The sequence below is a fragment of the Channa argus genome, chromosome 17 (genome assembly GCF_033026475.1).
Source record: "Channa argus isolate prfri chromosome 17, Channa argus male v1.0, whole genome shotgun sequence".
NCBI classification, from domain to species: domain Eukaryota; kingdom Metazoa; phylum Chordata; class Actinopteri; order Anabantiformes; family Channidae; genus Channa; species Channa argus.
Window position 1 is genome coordinate 5,681,662 of NC_090213.1, and position 22,711 is coordinate 5,704,372.

The 22,711-nt window shown below is 38.0% G+C and overlaps 3 protein-coding genes across 5 annotated transcripts in view; 1 reads left to right on the forward strand and 2 right to left on the reverse strand.

The window, feature by feature from the left end:
• Positions 1 to 937: 937 nt before the first annotated feature.
• On the reverse strand, positions 938 to 11,834 carry gnpat (glyceronephosphate O-acyltransferase). Of its 2 annotated transcripts, XM_067481373.1 has the most exons (17): positions 11,659 to 11,834; positions 10,492 to 10,683; positions 9,879 to 10,055; positions 9,629 to 9,758; positions 9,341 to 9,468; positions 9,130 to 9,205; positions 8,691 to 8,842; positions 8,429 to 8,559; positions 7,853 to 8,091; positions 6,683 to 6,781; positions 6,132 to 6,305; positions 5,870 to 5,949; positions 5,630 to 5,770; positions 5,092 to 5,191; positions 4,895 to 4,988; positions 3,640 to 3,701; positions 938 to 3,530 (listed from the first exon to the last, which is right to left on the reverse strand). In XM_067481373.1, exons 1-17 carry the CDS (start codon positions 11,698 to 11,700, stop codon positions 3,487 to 3,489), a joined length of 2,061 nt encoding a protein of 686 aa, XP_067337474.1. In that variant the 5' UTR covers positions 11,701 to 11,834; the 3' UTR covers positions 938 to 3,486. The 2 variants fall into 2 exon arrangements, with proteins under 2 accessions (XP_067337474.1, XP_067337475.1); XM_067481374.1 differs by lacking the exon at positions 10,492 to 10,683.
• A 78-nt stretch (positions 11,835 to 11,912) lies between these two features.
• On the forward strand, positions 11,913 to 17,992 carry c17h1orf131 (chromosome 17 C1orf131 homolog). The gene is made up of 8 exons (XM_067481377.1): positions 11,913 to 12,287; positions 12,804 to 12,986; positions 13,110 to 13,210; positions 14,087 to 14,146; positions 14,332 to 14,427; positions 14,571 to 14,657; positions 14,770 to 14,804; positions 15,378 to 17,992. Exons 1-8 carry the CDS (start codon positions 12,209 to 12,211, stop codon positions 15,511 to 15,513), a joined length of 777 nt encoding a protein of 258 aa, XP_067337478.1. The 5' UTR covers positions 11,913 to 12,208; the 3' UTR covers positions 15,514 to 17,992.
• Positions 17,380 to 22,711, reverse strand: part of LOC137102161 (E3 ubiquitin-protein ligase TRIM9) — a 38,033-nt gene continuing 32,701 nt past the window's right edge. For both annotated transcript variants that reach the window (XM_067481371.1, XM_067481372.1), the window contains one exon: positions 17,380 to 22,397. In XM_067481371.1, coding sequence (XP_067337472.1) covers positions 22,350 to 22,397 — 48 coding nt within the window. In that variant the 3' untranslated portion in view covers positions 17,380 to 22,349. The remainder of the gene's footprint in view (positions 22,398 to 22,711) is intronic.

Consider the following 22,711-nt stretch of genomic DNA (forward strand, 5'->3'; position numbering starts at 1 on the left):
CACATTTAAATCCTGTTCGGTCGCACCAGTCCTCTGCTGTATTAGCTGAACTGAACCTAGCCAAATTTAAGCTAACAATTAGCCAAACACCACACTCTCTCTAGCACCTCTTCTCTTTCAAACCTTTGTTTCTTGGAAATTTACGTAAGTATGTGCTTGGAAGCGTCAGTTATATATAGTACTTTTTATAATTTTACGACTAAATCGGAATGTTTTCGAAAGAGGACAGCTAGCTACTTCTCAGCAGTAATTTTAAACTAGCGCGCGCACCAACTTGTCAAAAGGTTAGCCCCGCCTACACGCGGTTGGAGATGGGTACGCGCTGTTGGGGGGTCAGTGTCTTGTCTATATATACTGTGTTATTCTGTAATGTATAAAAAATATATAACGAATCAATAAAGCTAAAGCAAGCAAAACTAAGCAATAGAGTTTACCCCCCCTAAAACATATTGTACATGTTAAGATTATTGATGTTAAAAATGGTTTGAGGAAAAAATATTCAGTTCAATATCTGATTGAGAAACCAACGTTTTTTTAATTTTTTTAACCAAATCTGTGCTCACCAACATGTCTGACATGCAAAAGTTTTCCCTGAGCAAGATGTCAAGCCCTGTAGACTTGGTAGAAAAAGTTCTCCAACTTTCTGAAAGTTCTAAAACTGGTCTAATGCATGATGTCAATGAACACTCACACAGTAGGGGACAAGCAGTTGCAGACTTGAAGAATGAAGCGGTCAAGTTTAAAATCTATTTTTATGTTAATTTGTACACATCAGCATGATTAAATATCAACACTTCATTATGATCAAAGCTCTAAGCCACACGACCTATAATCAGAGACACACGGAATTTTAAGATTTTTTTTTAAATAATCCTATAAAATGATTCTTCTTTTATTGTCCTTACACAAGTTTGCATAAAAATAACAAGACACCTGCTAAATGTACTTCAAACCCCTTTATTATTAACATGCACTTTTGTTTCATTAGACCGTACATTCTGTATTAAAAATACCTACCCTCACACATACACACAGCTTTAGTATTTGCATGAATGCACACACACACACACAAAAACACACAAAGTAGTCAAACATTTAGACATCAAAACAAAACCAAATAAAAAAGCTTTAACTGATGTTGAAAAAAAAAAACTATTCAAATACTGTCACACGGTAGACCTGCAATATTGATGACATGTTGATGCTGATGAGCAGATTGTTGTTCTACAAATATTTCTTTAGTGCAGAGCTGCTTTGTTATTTGTTGCATTAACCTCAGCAAGTAAAGCCAAGAACAAGTTTAGTATCTGGTAGATAAGATTTAAAAAGATGATGGTAGTACTTTATACTTATTTGTAATGGTGTGTGAGGTCAGTAGTGTATATCTACTGATAATGGTTAGATGACTGTACCTTAAAAAGTAAACATTAAACTACCTATTGGCAATTTTCTTCATAGGAGATCCAATAAGTCCACAGGCTTGGTAATGATAATTTAGAGATCAATAAAGCTAATAATAGAGTAAAAACACTTTTAAATTAGAAAGAAACTAAACATGATTCATTCTTAGCTGAATATTTCATTTGCATTGATAATAAACTTGCTAAAAATAAAGGTGGCCTCTGGTACCAAAACACTCTCATATACAGGCAGTTCTTTAACTAACATATCTTTGGCATCTTGTACTTTCCAACATATGACGGTGGTCTACATTTATGCCATGATATCTATAAGAAGCTAACATCAGTTGATAGTTTTCCAAGGTTCATCTGTTTGTTGTGTTAGAGATAGTAACTGGAACACAGTGTTTCAAATAGTGAAACCTTTTAAACACAAATAATGTAAGATATAATGTTTCAATTCAAACGTGCAGATGGAGAGTTGCTAACTTTACAATGTGAACACTCCCCCTGAACCAAAATTCAAAAAATTTAAATGTATTCTTTTTTTTCTTTTTTTTTTCTAAACTTTCAGTCTGGGGTTACCATAGCAAATAACAAGTGGCTGTTTGGTTTTTACTATGAAGCTGAATTCTAACAATCACACTAAGCCGCTCTGCCTGAAACGGTAAAACTCCAATCTGCTGCTGACACTGGGATGGATGGTGGTAACAGGATTACTCCGCTCTTTTAACTTAAAATAAATAGTTTTAATATATAGGATAGGATTTTCTAAACAAGCCTAGTTTTAATTTGGATTTAATTTGATAAAATGACACACTTCTGAACAATGTGTCAGCTATGTAGGTAATCCTGAGTTTAAAAAAAAGATACAATTATCCGTTGGCCTGATATTACTCAAGCTTATTTTGTATAATCAGCATTGTTTCTCTGAGTTTCTTTTTTCTATTGTTTTGTCTTTTCTTTCTTGGCCTTAATAACTTATCTGAATATAAATAAAAGGCTCAACAAGAAAACAAGTGAAACATACTCCAACTTAAAAAACAAAAACTCCGTATTCAGCAAAATACAGTATTCAAGACTTGACAACATGAGAAAATATGCAAATTTTTCCCCCAACAGTTTCCAACCAATTTCTTTGGTGTAGCTGGTAGTGCTTCTGTACAACTAATTGTATTTTAATCTGGAGTTTGGCAAATATATGATACTGCACTGCCATGAGACAGCATTATCTGTGTAAACAAAGACAATTGTGCTGCTTTGCTGGAGTGTTTTGCGAAAGACCTGGAGCTGGTTGGTTCACTTGAACCAGCATGGACTCAAACAGTGGTACTTTATATAAGCCATGTTTCAAGTACACTGTGGGTTTGTGGAAAATTCAACTCAAATATATAAGCTTTTTTTGGTTCACAGTGAAAACGAAAAATCGATTTCACTGGAGTACCACTCGTTATAGCGACTTTTGTTTCACAAAAACTAAAAAACAAAGGGGAAAAAAATGAGCTAAAGTATAGGTCCACACCACACTGCATTAATAAATTCAATAAAGTGCTCAAAAGGAGAGAAAGAGACAAAGACAATAACAGCCGCACACAGACCGAAGCTCAGATGAAAAAGCAGACTTAAAATACCACAAAGAATAAGCCACGCTGAGTGTTAGAGGACACGTATAAAATACATTAATGGAGAAGGGCCACTATCCTGAGCTTTCACAAGGCTGCCTGTGACTGGAAAAGGTCAGTTATTAGGAATGAGCCAAATAAGCTTAGCAATGCCTCAAAGCTTACTCGTCTTCTGCTTTTATGGAAGTTTATAAAAGTTTTTAAATGTCTTACAAAAATGAAATTTTGATAGGGGAGTAGAGGATAGCGAAAGTAAACAACAAAATATTTGAGGGGTTGAGCTGTCTCCAGATGGGTGATGTTCCATCTCTCATTGAACGCAGTTAGCTTGGACTGCCTTTATAAAAAGCTGGGCCGACTCCTACCATACCATGCAGAGCAGCGGGGGAATGTCACTGCATTACGCCTCTGCAGGTGAAACGTTTCAACCCTTCTCAGTTCCCGTTAACTGATAGGCTGGGGAATTAGAGGCGAGCAACAACAGTCTCCTGAGTGGGGAGTTTTCCTCCTACAAAAATACACAAATTTGGGATTTGGTTTAAAAGGCCAAGCAACATCCAAAATGCTGTGTATGCCTGCTGGGTGTTTAGGCCTTAAAATGATAGAGTCTTTCTTACCTAGAGTGTCTTCCAACGAGTTCACCATCACCTTGTTGACCTTTAAAGCCTCCTGCTCAGCTCTGAAGTAAAAACATTTAAGTGCACAATTAACTTTAACAAACAAGTCAGCACTCATGGTCACAGCAGCAGCATAGCTTACAAAGTGACTATTGTTTGGTAGAAATGCAAGTGTAAATAGAGCTTTTAGTGGATTATCCAAGTTCCAAGGGGACAGTGTCTTCAAACAGATGTTACTGCTAAGATAACATTCCTGTTACCTCCAAAACCAGAGCACAAACAAAATTATATATTTAGTCGTACTGCAAATACTGTTTTTTGTCATTTGGGTGAACCACATATATAGTGTTGGTATGTTACAGCTTCAGAATTTACAACAAGATGTACAGTTTCAAAGCAGTTCTGCAGTAAAATGCACTCTTCTTGTGGGTTCAATAATTTTTGCAATTACAAAGAAAAAAAAAAGGAACCACGTTGACTATGTGCAGATTTCGCAATGACAACTACAAACAGTCTTTACAGGCATTCACAAATATGGATGCAATGCATTCTCCTGCAGCTCTGGGACTGTGTTGTTCTAAAAATGTTATATAGATGCACTGCTCTGACTGACACCCCTAAATTTATTTATTTATTTTTGTATTTTCTATCCCAATTACTTACATTATATAGCATTTAACATAACAAAACAAGTCAACACCACACAACTAGTGCCAATGAAGACCCACTGGTGTGTTGGATCACGCTGGATTCATCTGGGCTGACAAGTGGCACTAGAACAGACTGCAAAAGACAAGAGCCAACAAGCACGTAGCGCCCTCAAATGCTTTTTTTTTTTAAATTGTGTTAATGTGTTGGAGACTTTTGCAGCCACATGTGTGAATACCTGATTAGACCCCCCATAAAGACACATTATAGTGCACTGCCACTGATTGAAATACCCCACAAGTGGAGCCCTGTCTAGCTAGGGGGGACCAAATGGGCTCCTTTGTATTGGCCCCCTTCAGAGCCTAGGATCGTCAGTGCCCAAAGTGATGATATAAAAATTTGAGGGTGCTGTATGTGGTATAAAAAGCAAAGTCTGGAGGCAAAGCTAAATAGCTAAATAAATAAAATTGACTTGAAGCAAATGGAAATTATTTGGGGAATGTAGTTCTTTTTCCTCACTGATAAAGTGCTACATCACTGTTGCTTGACTGTTGCTTCAGCCAAATCAAACCACTCAGGGACATAGGGATGATCAAAGGCAACATACCCTTTGATTTTCCGTACCGCTCCAAGCCTCAGCAAAGCTGCCAACGTGTTCTTCTGGAGGTCAGATGACAACACTTCCGTGTATCTTAGTCTACCTGGATAACACACATATACAACTCACAATTAGTGAAAAAACGAAGTTGAAGGATGAGATGAAAACACAGCCAGAAGCAATGAAAAATGTTTATGGAGGAAAACCTGCTAGAAGATGTTTGATGATGAACTTGCGGACGGCAGGAATAAACTGTTTTTCTGTCAGAGTTTCAGTGGCCTCTTCACACAGGAACCTGCACACAACCTGGAACCACAAGCACATACAAACACACAAACATGTAGTTTAGGTCTTGTGATGTGTTAACAGCACCCTCTACAGGACATGTGCAGCATGACAAACGCCAGCTGTTCCTACATGGGTGCTTGGCGCAACAAGATCCGTTTCAACAAGCATAAACAATATGCAGAACTAAATCCCCTTATTTTCTACCAGGTCTAAAGGAGACACTGTGCGGGGCTCAACATTAACACTATCAGGCAAGTGGAATGTTTCATGCAGTTGCCTGATCGGGCAAGTGGGAAAAATTTTTTTTAAATAATAATAAAAAAATCTGATGGTCTGCAGTGATTCCCAAACACCAATTTCTTTGTCTCACCCAAGCCACAAAATCACCAATGACTAACAAAGGGCAAGTAGTTGAAAAGGATTAATGTTGAACGCTGCTATGTTTGTGTCATTCACCTGATATCCTTGTAAAAAGGGGTCAAGCATACTGGCGAGGAAGGCCACTGTTCTGTGTCCTCTCTCTGTCACCAGAAACTCCTGCTGGGTGACCTGCAGCGCTCCAGTCTTAACCAGTAGGTAACAGGCCTCTTCAAAATCCTACAACACACACAGCAAGGATAAAGGAAAAAATAAAAAGCAAAAACAATAACTTATCTACTTATGTAGTGGTTATTTTTATTTTATAGTGCTACTCACCTGCACAGTAGCTCCAGGGCAGAGAATAAACTCATTGGAAAACATGTTTCTCAGGAAGGAAAAACTGTTAAACACCTCCTCTGGAAAACACAATAAAAACAGCCAGTTTTTACTATGAATATATCTAATATCGCTCCATCTGTATCTAGCAGCTGGCTTTGAGGTGCACATATGGTTGGAAAAAGGTGTGTTCATCCAGCAGAAAAAAGGTATTCATCCTATTTTCTGTGCTGTTCTGCATCAGTACTATCGCAGTACTTACGTTTTTTGTTGGAGGAGGCAGTGAGGATGGCGGAGGCCAGCAGTGCTGGTCGGACAAAAATGTGCAATCCCTGATTCCTGTAGGAGGCACAGGAGAGTATGATGACTGCTTCGCTCAAAAGCCCCTCTTCTGGTGTGAGGTTGCAGGAAGGCTCCCCTGGCCCTGCTCGTCTTTCTGTTTCCAGACAAGATCAACATTCGGATCACAGAACTGTGGCCTCAACACTCAATTAAGGACTTCATTAATTTACATCATTCCGACTACATGACACAGTTGCCAGAAAACTGGTCCTTAAAGACGTAGGGTATCATTTTATTATAGCCCGTCATAGTGGATGACAACTGATGCTGCATCTGACACTTCAGAATGTCCCAAAACAAAAGACTTGCATGCCGGAATTTGTTTTTCCAAATTCCATTACTGCACAAACATATAATTTGACATAGCAATCATTGTATAAAACAAGAGTATTGTGTACTCTGTATCCGGAAAAACACAAAATGCATTTTTTATACTATATATCATGGCAGGAAAATGAAACAATTACAAACCTTGTTCCAATGCCAGCTGGACTCTTCCTTCAGAGATCCTCACTAGCCCATGGTGCAGGGAAAGACTGGAGAAGACTACTTCTGATGGTGGAGTGTTGTCTGAAGGAGAGAAATAAAAGCCAGAAATGGATGAGGACAAGAAGGAAAGGTAGAGGAGCACTCAATTAAGATTTTTGAAGATTATTGTTTTCAATCAGCATAATATTTAATGCCCATTCAACTAATACAAATGTTCCTGCATTAGACATATGTTAATCTTAAGCTGGTATCCTCTGAAATTAAAATTGTATATTATTTCTGATGAAAGAACAATTGTAAAATCAAAGTGTGCATCAAATACTGAAAAAAAAAAAATTGTTTAGCGGTTGTTTTGACATTTGCAAAGTTTTGCAACCAGCTGAATATTTGTCAAATATTTTATTTTATTTTTTTGTCCTTTCCGCTTTTCCCGTGAGTTCAGGGTCGCCACAGTGGATCATTGTCCGCATGTTGATTTGGCACAGTTCTTACACCGGATGCCCTTCCTGACGCAACCCAATTTCTACCAGGCTTGGACCAGCACTGCACAGCTGGGGAGGGAAAGGGGCTGTTAGGGGTTCCGTGTCTTGCTCAGAGACCCTTCGACATATAGCCGGGACTGGGGATCGAACCACTGACCCTCCTTTTACCAACTGAGCTACAGTTGGTAAATATTTGTTGCTGAATAGCCGAATACTTGTCAAATAAATCACAGAAATGATAAAGTATTAAAATTAAATATCTGCATGCCGAGACAATATTATAATTCTGAATTCTACAAAGGACATTTGGTTTTACAATTAAGAGCACATCTTTTTGATCCTCCGTTTTTTGTAAAATATTTGCAGCTACAATTATGTTCTAAATTTACCCTCATCTCACTTTATTGGTCGGCAGTTAGTACTTTTTAAAAGGTCCAGGAACATTCAGTGCAAAGTCTGCATTGTATTACTGCACAGAATTATCAGTACTCTGCATTTTTAAAAATCTCATGCACACAGGGATTGTTTTGTTTTCCTCACTGTGATAAAGAAGTAACTGCACTATAAATTATCAAATATTAAATGTTGATAATCAGTGTTTTAATGTAGAAGAGATGAGATTAACTGATGACACTATATCTGCCAACCAACAAGGACGGTCATTCTGTACCAGGCCAGAGGAGGAAGGCTCCATACTGCCAGGAAAGGTCCCTGAGCCACACAGCCTGTTCACTCAGCTCATCCAGTGCCATCACTTGGTTCTGCCCCACTGCCTGGTTCTGTAGCAGAAGCGTGGCCAGAAGGACCCACGGCTTAAGGGCCATGTTCTCTTCCTGTGCCCGCACCAGCCTGTAGGCAGAGTCATTCACAAAGTTGTGAATGTCCTCGCGGGGCCTCTTGGGGATGTGTCTGCAAACAAAAAGCTTACAGTCAGTCCAGGAGTTGAAATTAACACAGAGTTTTAACAGGTTTATAGGTAAAAATATCTTGTCCACGTATGTAGATTGTCAGGTCATACTCATATGAAGGGTAGTTTTTGAATATTAATGCAGGTTAACAACACAAAAACCATAATATACTCACAAGGAACAGTGGCTAAATATTTGCTGCCCACTGTCTCCCAAAAAAGAATGACTGCTTTATTAATGCACAAATTAACATTTGGAAGAATTTCCTTTAATAACTACACTATATCTGTTTAGCCCCTCTGAATACCACGGATTATTTAATTCCGGTATAATGGTACCTTGGCCTCAGGTTGAACTGGCAGCGGTTAACTCTGCCATGAGCTAAGCTTCTCACAGACACAGGCTGTCCAAAGTAGACATGGATACTGCCGTAGTCTTCACTGAGGACCTTTCTGGCTTTAAACAGAGCCTATGAAGTAGAGACAGAAGAATCAAAGCACAAAATAACTTCTGTGCCATTTTCAAACAATAACAAAAGACAGTAGATCACTGATTTTCCTTTCACACTTCTAAAACAGGGGGCATGTTTAAGTGACATACTGAAGTGGACTCTTTTGGTTTGGGCACACCCAGCAGTTCTCTGGCATACAGCGCCTCCTCCAAGATCCTCTCGTAGCTGATGCTGACAGGGACCACGTTAATATCAAAAACCTCCCCTTTGAAGAATGGATCCAACACTATATTTAAGAGGCCTGAGTGAAAACGAAATGAGATGAGAAAGGGTGACTGTTCAAAGAAGTAGCTCAAAGCAGTCAAAAAGGTGCTGCTGCAATGAAAACTGAAATGTTTAGAGCAATATGTTGAAAATATGTTGATATTTACTTTGTCAATTAAGGCTTCACTATCTTTAAAGCATACTTTTCTTTACATTGATACTTCACAGTGTGTATGCTCTATGTCTTAATAAGAAACTGTGTTTCAAAAAACACAGTATCCCATCATAAATCTGACTGCAGGTGCAAAATAACTTCTTCCCTACCTAATTTTGGAGTCAAAGACTTGCTGGTTCGGCTTCTTGTTCCCTCTAGGAAAAACTCAATTGGTGCAAATCCATTCTGGAGTTAAAATAAATAAATAAAAAGTAATTAATAAATAACAGTTGTCCATGTTTATTATTACTGGGTGCTGTGAACCAATTGTAGCTTTCGACACAATAAATAAAAAGGAAGAGGAAAAAGCATTGTCCTCACCCTGAGCATAGTCTTGACGTACTCTGAGAAGACAGCCCAGTACAGCTTGTCTCCACCAAACGATCGTCGAATGAAGAAAGCTCCAGACATTCGCAGCATCTCTCCAACAATCTTCATGCCCATGAAGTCTGCAGAGTGATACGAAATTGAGGTAGACAAATTTTTTTTAATTATTTATGCTTCTTTTAAACCTTTATTGCAGCTCGAGCAGCCACCGCCGAGTACACCTCAACAATTAAATGTTTGTACCTTTTGTTTGGTGCACACTATTTTCTTTCTGGATCTTACCCATGCCCGCAGCGATGACAGGTAGAGCCAGGTCGTAGGTGTACAGGATGTATGACATCAACAGGAAGTCCATGTAACTACGGTGACTGGGTAGTAAAACTACCGGATGCTCCTGAATGGCCTGTTGGAGCTGAAAAAAAAAAACAAAAAAAACAAAAAAAGGTTTAAATGTGTGCTTCAGCAACCTTGTTCTTTTTAAAATCTTTTTCAACACCTCTGTCCTTAGCTTCTAGCAAGTGCGATTACTCACTCTCTGGATGCCTTCTTCATTGACGCAGATGCTCTTAAACAAAGTTTTAAAGATTTTGCTGAGTGTGAAGGCAAAGAAGCGAACGGTGCTGAGCTGCAGATGCTGGGCCATCTCCTCCAAGATGGCCGAAGCTTCCTCTTGGACATCATCAGTGTCTCTGCCCATTTCTTTGGAAACCTTCATGATTCAAAACAAAATATTACTCTCTTTCTATAGTAAAGCAAATAAAAAAAACTCTAAACAATTTTTTGGACCACATGCACTAAATGGTACGCTGTTTTTTAGCCTTCCCTTTCATAACTTAATCCCGGTTTTGTAGTTTGTCATCTTCCAGGGGCAGACTGAACTTGGTTTGGACAGGGAACTGCTATGGTATTTATTTGTCCTTGGCAGACATAGACAGACCCTTTTAGTCCAACTCTGTCAATATATACTTTTTGAGCCCCTTCGAGAAATTGCGACATTGCAATCAAAACAATAAATTCAACCAATCCCCTGCATGAGAGTCAATGTAAATTTAGCAGTTTGAAAACTGAGACTCTAAAGATAAATTGCAAAAAGGCCATTCTTTAACTAACCTTAATTATCCACTGTCAGATAACCTCCACCATACCTGATTGATGACATAGTGTATGTGATCAGACTGAAGCACCATGCTCTTCAGGGAGCTGGATGTACAGGGGGTCACTCCTCTATAAAGAAGAGGAGTGTAACATCTGAGGGCATATCTCAGGTCGCTGGAGTTCCTCCTTTCCTCCAACATGTCCTCAAAGTCATCTCTTTTCTTTAGCATAGGGTCTTTATGCTAAATAAATAAAGGACCATAACATATTTTTAAAAATCCTGTTTTGCTGCTAGCTTAATCCATAATTGGATGGAATGCTTTCAACATTTTTACAAAATTGTGAATACAAACTAAACCCGCCTTATTTTCACATTAGATCAGATCCAACTTGTTGTTGAACAAATATCTGTGACACTCAATATCTGACTACACAAACACACACACACAAAAAAAAAAAAACGTGCAGGCAGATAAACATTTTTCCAGCAAGGGGAAAACAACTTGTAGCTATTCAAAAAATTGACTGATTTTTATTTTAAATTTTTTTGTAAAGAATGTCAAAGATTCAATGGCTTCAGCTTTACCACCATTTCCAGCTAATAAATCCCACAAATACTTGTAAGGCATTTTTGTAGTGTGCCATAAAAGTGCCATAAAATGAAAAAAACTTAAGCATAATCGATAGTACATCACGTTTACTCTGACATTCATTGGCTTTGCCTTTTTCTTTAATACGTAAATGCACTTCCAGCACACAAAACTGACCAAGTGGTAGAACCAGTATTGTGAAACACTTGCAACTGTAGGGTTTACGTCTTTTGCAAGGTAGGAAATTGATTATTTGAATGTTAAGGAATCACATAAACATGATTAAGAAATCCTGCACTTGTCCTGTGCACTTGCAGAGCAGCATTAGGAAAGATTGTAAAAAAAAAATTCTTACTACAAACTACATGCATGCCAACAAAAAAAATTGAGATGGCTAAGTTATTATGCTCGTTTTATAGTGGAAAATGCTTAGCTAAACAAACCATGAAAGAAACTAATTAAGTGTTCCGTGCCACCTTTAAGACAGATCACTGTGTTCGGAGTTTTCACTGGCACCTAACTATAGATGACATTCACCTGTATGAATGAAATGACAAACAGTGGGCGCAGAGCTACAGCAGGGAGCTAAGCTAGTTTAGAAATCTGGAATGAGCAAAGTATACATACCGAAAAAACAGCTTTCGATGCCATTTTTGTCCTTACAAGCATAAACAGACTATGCAACCAGCTGCATTAAACGCACATAACTATTAGCACGGCTTTGTCTCTGGTTAAAGGAGTTGTAGTTGTTAACAGCTGATGAACAACTTCTCATAGGCGTGTAAACGGGTATTTCCTTGGCATTTCCGTTACTACAGTAGCCGGAAAGGACCAACCCGAAATCTGTTCCGCCGTCGATTTTTGTCCCATTTAGCTTAACCCGGATTTACCCGTTTTTCTAACCCCAACCAGTCGGCTTCTGAGATTCTTAATCCGATCCACAACTCAACCCTGACTTAACTAATTATATCGTCTGCCAGAGCTACGGTTATTCTTACGAGAGGAAACACTATAGGCGGGAGGCAGTTTGGTTATAATGCCGGTAGCAAACACGTGTTCCACTTGCTTACACGGTTTGTTGACATTTGCACTTAGCTGTAATTAGCATTGACTTAGTCCTGACGAGCAGCTATTTCTGCCATTTTTGTGTTTACTAACCTGCCATAATTAGCTGACAATGACGTCGGAGACCAACGAAAAAGGAGACGAAGACTGCTTGTTTCTCGCACAAGTTCTGGATAAGCTTTATGACTTCGGTAAGTGCATCGTTAGCTAGCTAACTAGCTCTGCTAGTGGTTTAAGGGCATGTGTCTCACATCAAATGGATTTCTTTTGTATTAGGCTTTAACTTGTACTGTTATCTTCTACTTTTCTGTTATGTGTGATTTGTGAAACGATACTGTAACACTGATGTTCTCTTGCCATACATAAAAACACACTTCACAACACCCCGCTTTTAATAATAAAATGCCTATTTGTTTTTTACAAATCCGTCTGTTAAATCTGTAACCTTATTTAAAGTCACATACACTTCTTATGTTGCAACTGAACTACTACTTTAAGCTACTTTCACAAATGAAAATTTGTTGAAGGACCATTCTTTTAGACAGACAAAATGATGTCTGACTACAGCCAAGTAACTGTGATCATGTTCAGCTCTTTAATGTTGTTCCTTTAACATCACTGGTGCTACAAGCGCAGCCAAGTTATTTCTGTTTATTAAAAAAATATAAAGAATTTTAATTGTTGTCTTTTGTTGTTAAATGATGCAGGTAATGGACCCACATCAAAAAAGAAGCTCAAGTCTCAAATGAAAAAAAAACGAAAAAGATGTGAGGAAGAAGAGGAAGAGTTTCCTAAAATTGTAGATATTGGCATTGACACCAAAGGCTACAGAGCAGATCATCATAGTGGTGCAGCACAGAAGCAGCACCAACCACAGACAAAGCAAACAGGTAGTCAACATGGCAACAAGTTGTATGTTAACACTGCTACTCACATGTGTTTGACATGACATTAAATGTGTGTGTCTGCTCTCTCTTTTTCTGGTTATTTTAAATGTTTCATATCTGGCCCAGGTCCAAACATTGAGCAGAGGAGCCGGGTTGAAATCGTGACTTTTCAGGATCCCAAAAAGAAACCAAAGACTAAGCTGACACCAGCTCCCGATGAAATACCAGTGAGTCCGTGATACTTTATACTTTAAAATCTTAGATTTGACAGACAATGCTCATCTTAGGCGGATGATGCTGTGTGTCTCATGTAAGAATATGGTGTGTTTCTTGGACGACCTTGAAATGGGAAAGGATAACATGTCCACGTTTCTGGGACAGCACAGGCTTTGACACAGAGTCAAGTGTTTGATGATCTAATTAAAAATCAAGATCTCTTTTGCTAGAGAGTCTTGAGAACAAACGAATAGAATTACAGTACATATAAAGAAATAAGAACATAATGCAATTAATTCACCCAAGGATTCGACATACACACAAAAAATCATTACACACACACCGAAACACACAAAAAAAAGTCACAAGTTTTACTAGTAACATGGGCTAATTTAATTCTCTCTGAAGAAAAAGTCTAGAGCTTCAAGTAGTAAAGAGAGTATGAGAAACTTTTATAATCTCTCCTGGGAATCGTTGTCATATTTATGTGTTTTCAATTGAACTGAGGATCCACAGTATGTATCTGTTCTGCACTGAAGAAGTTATCAGCCCTTTGTACAACATTTGTATTATTACTTTCTTGTACTATTTGTCGGGGGAAAAGTGTCATGTTTAGTGTCCTGAGAGAGTGAAGGGAAGTCAGTTTTATTTTGCAGGCCAAGTGGCAGCATCATCTTTGTCACATAAAGCAACAGGATTATTGGAAATTTCTCATCATCAGGGGACTTTATCCCAGACAATATTTGCAAATGCAGCACTTTCTATATCCTGGAAACTTATATTGCTGCTGTGTAAGCCCTCGCCCAACTTCTCTGTTTTTGTTCTTCTTGTCACCACTCATTCATTTCACTTCCTTCTTGTTTTGGGTCTGTGGTCTTCACCTCAAGGTCCCTCAAATAACGGAAAAGAAGCAAAGCGACCACTTAGAAGAACTCAACTTGGAAAAGGTGACACTTTATCACACTTTTTTTAATAAGATGCCACATTCATACTGATGCACCAAACAAGGGGTTTTGGGTCACTATGTATTTACACCTAATCAATAAACGTTCAACCCACTACCCATATCTCACAGCATAACTGCCTCAGTTTTAGAACTTCTGTAACATCTGTTTTTGTGCGTTTACACCAGGCTCGCCTGGAGGTCCACCGGTTTGGGATTACAGGGTATAAGAAGGAGCAGCAGCGTGTTTTTGAACAGGACAGAGCAGTCATGCTCGGAGCCAGAGTAAGGAGAATTCTTTTATTTATTTTTTCCAAACCACTATAGGTCGTGTGATGTAGCGTCACACCACAAAAGTATTTACTGTAACAAAGTATCTTTAATAACTAAGCAAACCGTTGAGTTAAAGTAATTATTGTTTAATTTAGCCTCCTAAAAAGGACTATGTCAACTACAAGGTGCTACAGCAGCAGATCAAAGAGAAGAAGCAGAAAGGCAAAGAAGAGGTTCATCCGGTAAGAATTTGTCAGAGAAGTTAAGGGGACAATAATTCAACATTAGTAATTGACTTGGAAAATGGAAAATATATAGGATATTAAATTCTGTCCCCATTTCCCTGTATTGTAGGATTTGAAGAAAAAGAAGAAGCAAAACAATCAAAGGTATGTAAAACCATACAAACTGAGATTGTGCAGTTACATCACATCAGGGTTTACTGTTGGGGATGAGGGTGCACCATCTTGTGAAGTACATACTCAGCATGCCACAGTGGTTACAGTGAGTTACCTGAATACCTTTTTGTTTTGTTAAGCTAAAAAGTTGTTTAAATGGTTTCAAAATTGATGAAGATGGGGAAAATGTAGGGCAGCACTCCTCTACTCACCTACTATGGTAGCAGCAGTGATACACTGGGCAGCACTTTTCAGAATCCTGACAGAAAGTCAAAGAACAAACTACACTCACCAAGAGAAAGGCAGGGGGATCCACACTAGTCAGTGTGATATCAAATTCACATTTTCTAGAAACATTTTTCTCTTGAGTGTGATACTATTTAGTTAGTATGTTTATCATTACAATATACTCAAATGTCCTATTTTAGGTGGTTCTGTTGCACTAAATGCCTAATTTATCCCAATAATTTAATATAATCTTTGTTTGGAAACATAGCACTTTAATTTTTTCTTGAGCTTTACAAGTCTGGTCCTCATATATATATTTCCTCTCATCTCTACCAGGGACAAGAAGAAGAAGAAGGTCTCCTCTGGTTCTAGCATGGCTCCCTCAGGTCAGGTGGGACGCTTCAAGAATGGGATGTTGATGCTCAGCTCTAAGGAGATCCAGAAAATCAAAGGCAAAAAGGGAGGCAAATAGGTCTCTTGTTATGTCTTCTGATTTCTATTTCCAAATGTTGTTGAGAACAGAAGGATAAAGCAAGCCATGTCAGGACTCTATTGTTCGCACCAAGCTTAGGGTTAAGGCTAAGCTTTAATGATAAAGTGGAGTGAAGGAAGATTTGGATTCAAGAGGAAGCACGAGAGGAAGTATCAGGAAAACAGAGGAAGAACTGGTGTCTTGGACTCGCTGCAGGATGTTTTGCAGCCAAACGTGCTCTGAAGAGGAAATGAGAGATCCCTGGCGGATTTCCTGTCATGTCACAGTGAAATATGGGATAGTTTTACTGGTAACACACTGCTGAGTCAGAAATCCAATTAATTGATCTGTGAAAACAATCTTTGAATGTCCACTTCGTCAGTACTTTAAAGCACGAAAGCATCCATGCAGTGAAATCATATTCCATCACAGTTAATTTAATTTCTTTTTATAAATGACAAAAGAAAAGACATTTGTGTTCTTTGTGCTTTGCACTGTAAAGGTTTCAAAATTATGTAGTTGCAATGCAATTCTCATATACAAAACATGAAGTCATAACAAACATTTACATTGGCAGGAAGGGATAGGGTCATAACAGGACATAAATACTTTTAGAAAAGCAATGTACACACTAAGGACTATGAGAAGAGGAATGGCCTTTTCAATACAGTATTTATACCTTATGAAACCTATTCTTGGATATTTTAAAAAGGTATAGCTGTAAACATAAAGTCTTTACAGAATTAATATACAGAATTATACTGTTTTTTCTGTACAGTTGCTCAGAGTAACATTAATGCGGATGGATAGTGACAAAATGAGACCTGTGATCTGGCAGTGTGCAGCTGGGTGAGGTCACAAATTCTCACACCACTTACTTGAAGCAGCTTTTTGTGTTATTCAAAAAAGCATAAAGAAATACAAAGCTTAGCTACAGCACAACACATGTCTCAAGCTGTAAGCAGATCTTAGAAAATCTGTAGCCGGCAAGCTTTTTTAAAATACTGAACCAACAACAGATGGGAACAAAAATAAACGTAATTAAATATATTTATACACTTTAAAGAGAGTGGATAAATTAATACTATTTGCTTTGCTGTTGTTAATAATCTTACAACAGTTACATGCTTTAATCTCAGCACCATGTGTTAATTTACTAAAATATGTCACATTCATGGGTGGGTACATGTGGGGTAAAGGGGCCACATTAAATCTACAGAGGGGGGGTGACTACAATGTGATTAATTGTAAATATGCGTTTCTTGTCTCGGTCTGCCTCTCTACTGTTTGACAAGCCTTTTTAGAAACGAAAACCGCCCAATAAGCCTCTGCACTGTGAACAGCCCGCAGACCTGTATCTGCAAATCATCCAGACTTTCAGAATACATTTTAAAAAATGCCCTTACTTTGCTCATGGGCCTTAAAATCTATTCAGGCATAGTCAACCCTGGGGCATGTTTTTTCGGTGGTGTGGGGGTGGGAGCAGGGTCAGAGTCGAGCAGCCAGAAAGTCTTACATGAATCAAACTAGCCCTTAGGTGGTGACTGGCAGTCTGGGGAGGTCATAAAAAATAAGAATCCCCGTTGGCAGGTAGTTAGATTTTCAGTTTCTGGAAGAGAAACTGGTTTAGATCATGACTTTCTTTTTTCATGCCAATGCTGCATTCATGTCATATGGAAAAGATGGTAAACATAAGCTAGAAACTGGAGAATACGATTTCAGTTGGTGAACAAAGTGCACGTCAAATAAAAATCAGCTAATGTTTTCTTATGGTACTGCTTTGATTTTCACAAATTCAAATGAAATCTTTATTAAAAAACCCTAAATGTAAAATGTATTAGACCTAGATTTTTTTTGGCCACTTGGAGGCAGCAGAAACATATCTATGAACACAAAGCTGGCTTCTTAAAGAGGCTTTGGCAAACATGTCAGGTAACAGTTGCTTATTCACACAACATTAGCTGAGTCTTGTCAAGCAGACAAATGTCTGTCCAATTTTCATTGTCCTTTTAGCTTTGTTTTGGTCTTCACCAAAAATATTGTCCTCTAGCAGCCAATTGCTCCATAATACTTGATATCTTTGCTGCTCGAAGCTGAGCAGGTAGTGTACAGGTTTTTAAAGCTTTTATGCTGGAAACTTCAGCTCGCAGCTGAAAATAATAAGAGTCATGGTGAAATCACAGTAATCCAGGCAGAGGGGGTGCGTGACTGTGGGCACCTCAGCTTTCCTGACACATGAACTTTTGTATAAATTCAGTCCCGTCAGGTACAAACAAGTAATTTATATCAGGCTTCGTCTGTCTCTGATGTTGCAGTGCATTATAAAAAGGACCAGAATCCTAAAATTGGTATTACATTTATTCCTTTTAGCTTTGTGCAAATATTTACTGTCTTCTCATGTATTGCCCAAGGCCTCAAGTGACAGGCTGAGTAAAGCTTGAAGCAAAGATGCCTTTTTGTAGTAATCGTTTCAGTCAACGTACAAATAAAATGTCTTATGTAAGTGATTATGTAAGTGGTCTCATATTTAAAACTTTGACAGTGAATCAAAGTACGTTTACAATGTCTAACGGTGAGTATTTATAGATACATGTATTTCTGTTAAAAAAGAAAGGAAAATTGGAAATGGTCAAAATTAGATACTGGTAGATGCCCTGTGAAATGTTCTGACTCTATTGATTCTAAAATGCTGGAGGAGTCCATTTTGAGGGACTTCTGTTACCTTATTAGTACATATTAGTCATGTGTCCCAGTGTTATCACCTCTATGGCTGCTTTAAAATAATTGTTCCCACTGTTCAGAATGCAGCATGAGGGCAAAATGCCAGTTAAGCTACTCAGGGCCTGTGGCAAACTTAAGGCTTGAAAAAAACATGCTGTTTGCTATTCTATAGATATAACATTTGTTAATGTGTGGCAACTTTGATTCATAAATGATTAATGAAAAAAGTATTTAATATTATACATTATTCATTAGAAAATTAAAATAAAATATTAACATACTTTAGCTACTCTAGAACTCTACTACTTAAATTATTTTAAAATGGGTTGTATTAAAATGTAAGCAATACGTTACTGCTTGCAATTCTAATAGTTTCAACATAGAAAAAAACCTTTACAATTTAATTTAATGCTTTTTTTAATGTCCCTGATTAAATGTTTGAATATCACAATATAGCTTATGGTAAAGGGTAAAATCAGAAATGTAACATTTCCAGAGCATCAGCCATAGGAAAACAGGTAGCTAATGCACTGCCTGGCCCGCAAAACAATTCACCACCTCACCCGGGCAAATCGGTAAGTGCCTTCCACTGGGTAATTACTGCAGTTTAATGCGTCTCAGCTGGCAACAATGTATTCATCTACTACTTAAATATATTCAATGAGTTTTTCCATCAGTGAATTTTTTTTTTGTTCCTAATGACTCGATGCCAGGATTCATCAGGGAAAGGTTCAGGGAGCATGAGACATCGTTGTCACACATAGATGAATCACTCTAAACCCCGTTTAGAATCTTTGTGATGTGCTGTAGAAGACTTCACACAGTGCTCCAACTGTCCCATCATCAACTTTCTGGATGGGAATAAATGCATGCTGTAATCATAATCTAAAGGTGGTCCAATGAAATACTAGAGAATATGACCTTTTTAAAGGGGGCTAGGCAGTGCATGTATTACCAGGCTTATTTTTTTCATGCTGTTGCCACTACGGGACAGCAGAGGCCAAGCTGTGATAGCAGCTTTAACATCGCTCATTGCAAAGACAGGAGTACAGTTCACTATTTACAATACAGCATCTGATATGTTGTAAACTTGTTTGATGCTTCATTCATGCTCAATATCACATGTAGTAATCATAGCTCACATATCAGTATGTACAGTTATACAGTGAATTTCCATTCACACATTGCCTAGTATGGCAGGTCTGTCTATACCTCTTTCCTTTGTCTCTCACACACACTTTTGTAATTACAGGGAATAGAAATATTTCTGTACTGTAATAAAATCCAGGATTAAATGATTTTAAAAGCCTTTTTTGCTGCATTAATTGTTTAAATATACATGTGTAATGTATGTTACATCAATCTGACCATGTATCCTCAGTCACAGTGGTCTGGTTGAGTTTTGAAGTTACTTTCCTCTACAGGCTCCGGTATCCAATCCCTGATGAGAAGCATAGCAGCAGACGTACCTGATGTGACTTTTTCAGTGCGACACAATAAAAGAGCAGAGAATCAAATTAACCTCGAGATGACCACACGTGAATGTCGGTCTCATAAAAAACAAACATTTGGCTTAGTTCCATTTCATTTCTGCATTCATCCCACGGATTGTAGTGGAGAAATACATCCAGCTGGGTGCTAGGGGGTGTGCATCACATGACGCACAAGACAAAAAGTGTGGCATTGTGGTTTTAGATTTAAATGCCGATTTAAATGTTGACGAGATGGAGCAGACAATGGTGGTGTCAGTCAGTGTGGAATAATAGGCTGTCTTAGCGACCTTCTGGGTTTATAAAGGGGAAAACTGAATGTTTAACACTCAGTTTGACTCCTGTATGATAATTCAGTAGCTTTCAATAAGTTATTCATTTTGGTCGATGACATATAGCATATTATTGGCTGTAAAAACCCACTGTATGGATATATCCCGGCATGTTTTACAGCACAAGCTCACTTTATAATGCAGCTTTTCACACACATTGCATCCTGTTTGTACATGAGTCTATGATCTAGAGAGAACAGAATTTTTACATTTTTACAGGAACATTTTAGTATTCCAGGATTTTAAAAAATATGTTTATTCACATTCTTGCAGAGAGCTGAGATGAAACTGATGTCACTCTCCGAGAGATAAACAAGGGACTAACGAATGTAGCCCACTATAGTATTTCTTATTTTTTATGTGGAAGTACTAAATATTAAATTAATTACAAAAGTACCACTACTTCTCTTTTCTCTGGGCATAAGTGACTGAGTTACTGATAAAAACATTGCATTTTAAGCACTATTGAACTTGATGCTGTTGATAGTGTGAATTTAAGTCTAAACTGGGTTTGTTCAAAATGTGCCTCATAAATAAAGTTTCAGCAGAAATTTAAGATGTTTAATTTAATTCACGTACTGATTCAAGGAGAGAACAACTCCCAAAACCCAATTTCTTAAAGATTTCTATTGGCATATCATAAACTTTCATTCAATTACTTCCTTCAGAAATTGACCCAGAGGAATATTTTACTGCTTATTTACTGCCTCAGCACAAAATAGTGATTCTCATTTCAGCCTTATTTTAGTTCCTGTTTGGTCTGATCTGTCTCCCAAAGTTCACTTGGTTAAATAAGAGGAAGGTAGCAACAACAGAGATGGCTCCTGTTTTTCTCCTTTGAGAACAAACACAATAGTTTGCAACACAATATTGAACATTAAAAAACAAAGGGATAGAAGAATTTACTGCTGCTGTGTATAGTACATTAGACTACGTAGGTGTACTTAAAAAAGTCGGAAGCCAGTCTCTATATATTAACTCACAGCTCTAGATAAATTACAATTTTTTTATTCCAAAGGGGAAAAATTAATCATCTCAAGAATGACTTCTGTGTCATCTATTTCCCATAGTGAATTTTAGAAGAAACAGACATTAAAACTAAAATCAGGTCAAAAACAAGAATCACAATAAGAATCACAACTTTCAGCAGTCGAAGAGCAGTACAATTTACAATTTTACAGTTTATTTAGTTTTATTAATATGTAGAAAAATTCATTTTATTTAGCTCTCTGCAAGAAACCAAATGTAAATGTATTTTTTATGTGTTTCTTCAACCACTATTGCTGACATGTGAATTAGCTGCAACTGCTTATTGACAGTCAAGCACAGACTCAAGTCTAACAGAAAGTAATAATAAGACATAATGTTGCTGAAATATAATACTGTGTCTCACAAATGCATTAGAATAAAATAACTACTTCAGATTGGGAAATAAAATGCTTCTTGTGTGTGGCCACTCTCATGTTTTGCGGATCTGCCACATTAAAATGAAATAAATCAAACCTGATTATTCCCAGTTTGAGCTCGGTGTGAAAACCACTTTGAAAAAAGTCTTCACTGTAACTTTTTTTGAGAGTTGATCACCAGTAGAGCTGAGTGGATTTAAGATGGCTGTCACATTCCTGCTCACAGATAAGAAACTCTAACTAAGAGGGAAAAACTGAAAAGAGAGAAGGCAGTGCTGCTGCAGTCACAACTGGGATAAAAGTGTGCAGTGAAACTTTAGCTTTTAAATATATCCTGGGTGAAACAACCTACAAAACACTCCCTTCATCTAGCTTTAGCTTGAAAGCTGTGAACCACCTGAGAGCAGCGCAAATCAACACTGTGCACTGCTCCATCATTTCTCCTCTTTTCGCCTGCTGAAAGCTCTTTGTTGACTGCTAAAATTGGCGGTGGAATTTTCTGATTGTACATCATACAACCATTCTTCATGAGGAACTTATTCTACTGCACAGTGTGGAAGTCTTCACTGTTGATTCTGTTGTTTTGAGAGGCTCATTAAGTCCACAGGGCAAAAACGTGGACTTAAAAATGAATATGGCAATCCACAGTCAGTCACCAGTGATCCACAGACATCATTGTATTTTTAGACAATAATTACTCAAATTTATTTCTTCGTCCCACATTATCAGGCTTCGCACTGATGTGCATCCAAAAGAAAGGGCACCTTGGGAAGAATGGGAGAGGGAGTAAATCCCATCTTGGAAAAGGGCCATGTGGGAGCAAACTGTGGCTGCATATGACACTGTTGGTTTGTATCCAGAGCACGCTCAGAGGGAGGAAGGAGCTCTTACTGTTTGATGTGCTTTGGCACCTCCAGCCCTGTCAGTAAGGTCACCTGAAACAGACAAACACTCAGTGAGACCACCACCGAAGGCTGACCCAACCCCTTGTCATGTACTGTAAATATCTCCCTTGGTACTGGTTTGTCACACCAAACACTTTTATTACCGCATAAATGGCAACCGGGTGGGCAGAAGAGCAAGTACTTGCCTAAACAAATGTTCCACTACAAGAGGTACCACTTTAAATTCTCTACCTGAATACTAGAACATACAAAAAAATTTTACTTCAGGTACAAAAGTACAAGTACTTCACTAACACCACAGTGTATTTTTAAATTGTATTTGACCCAGAATAGAATTGAATCAG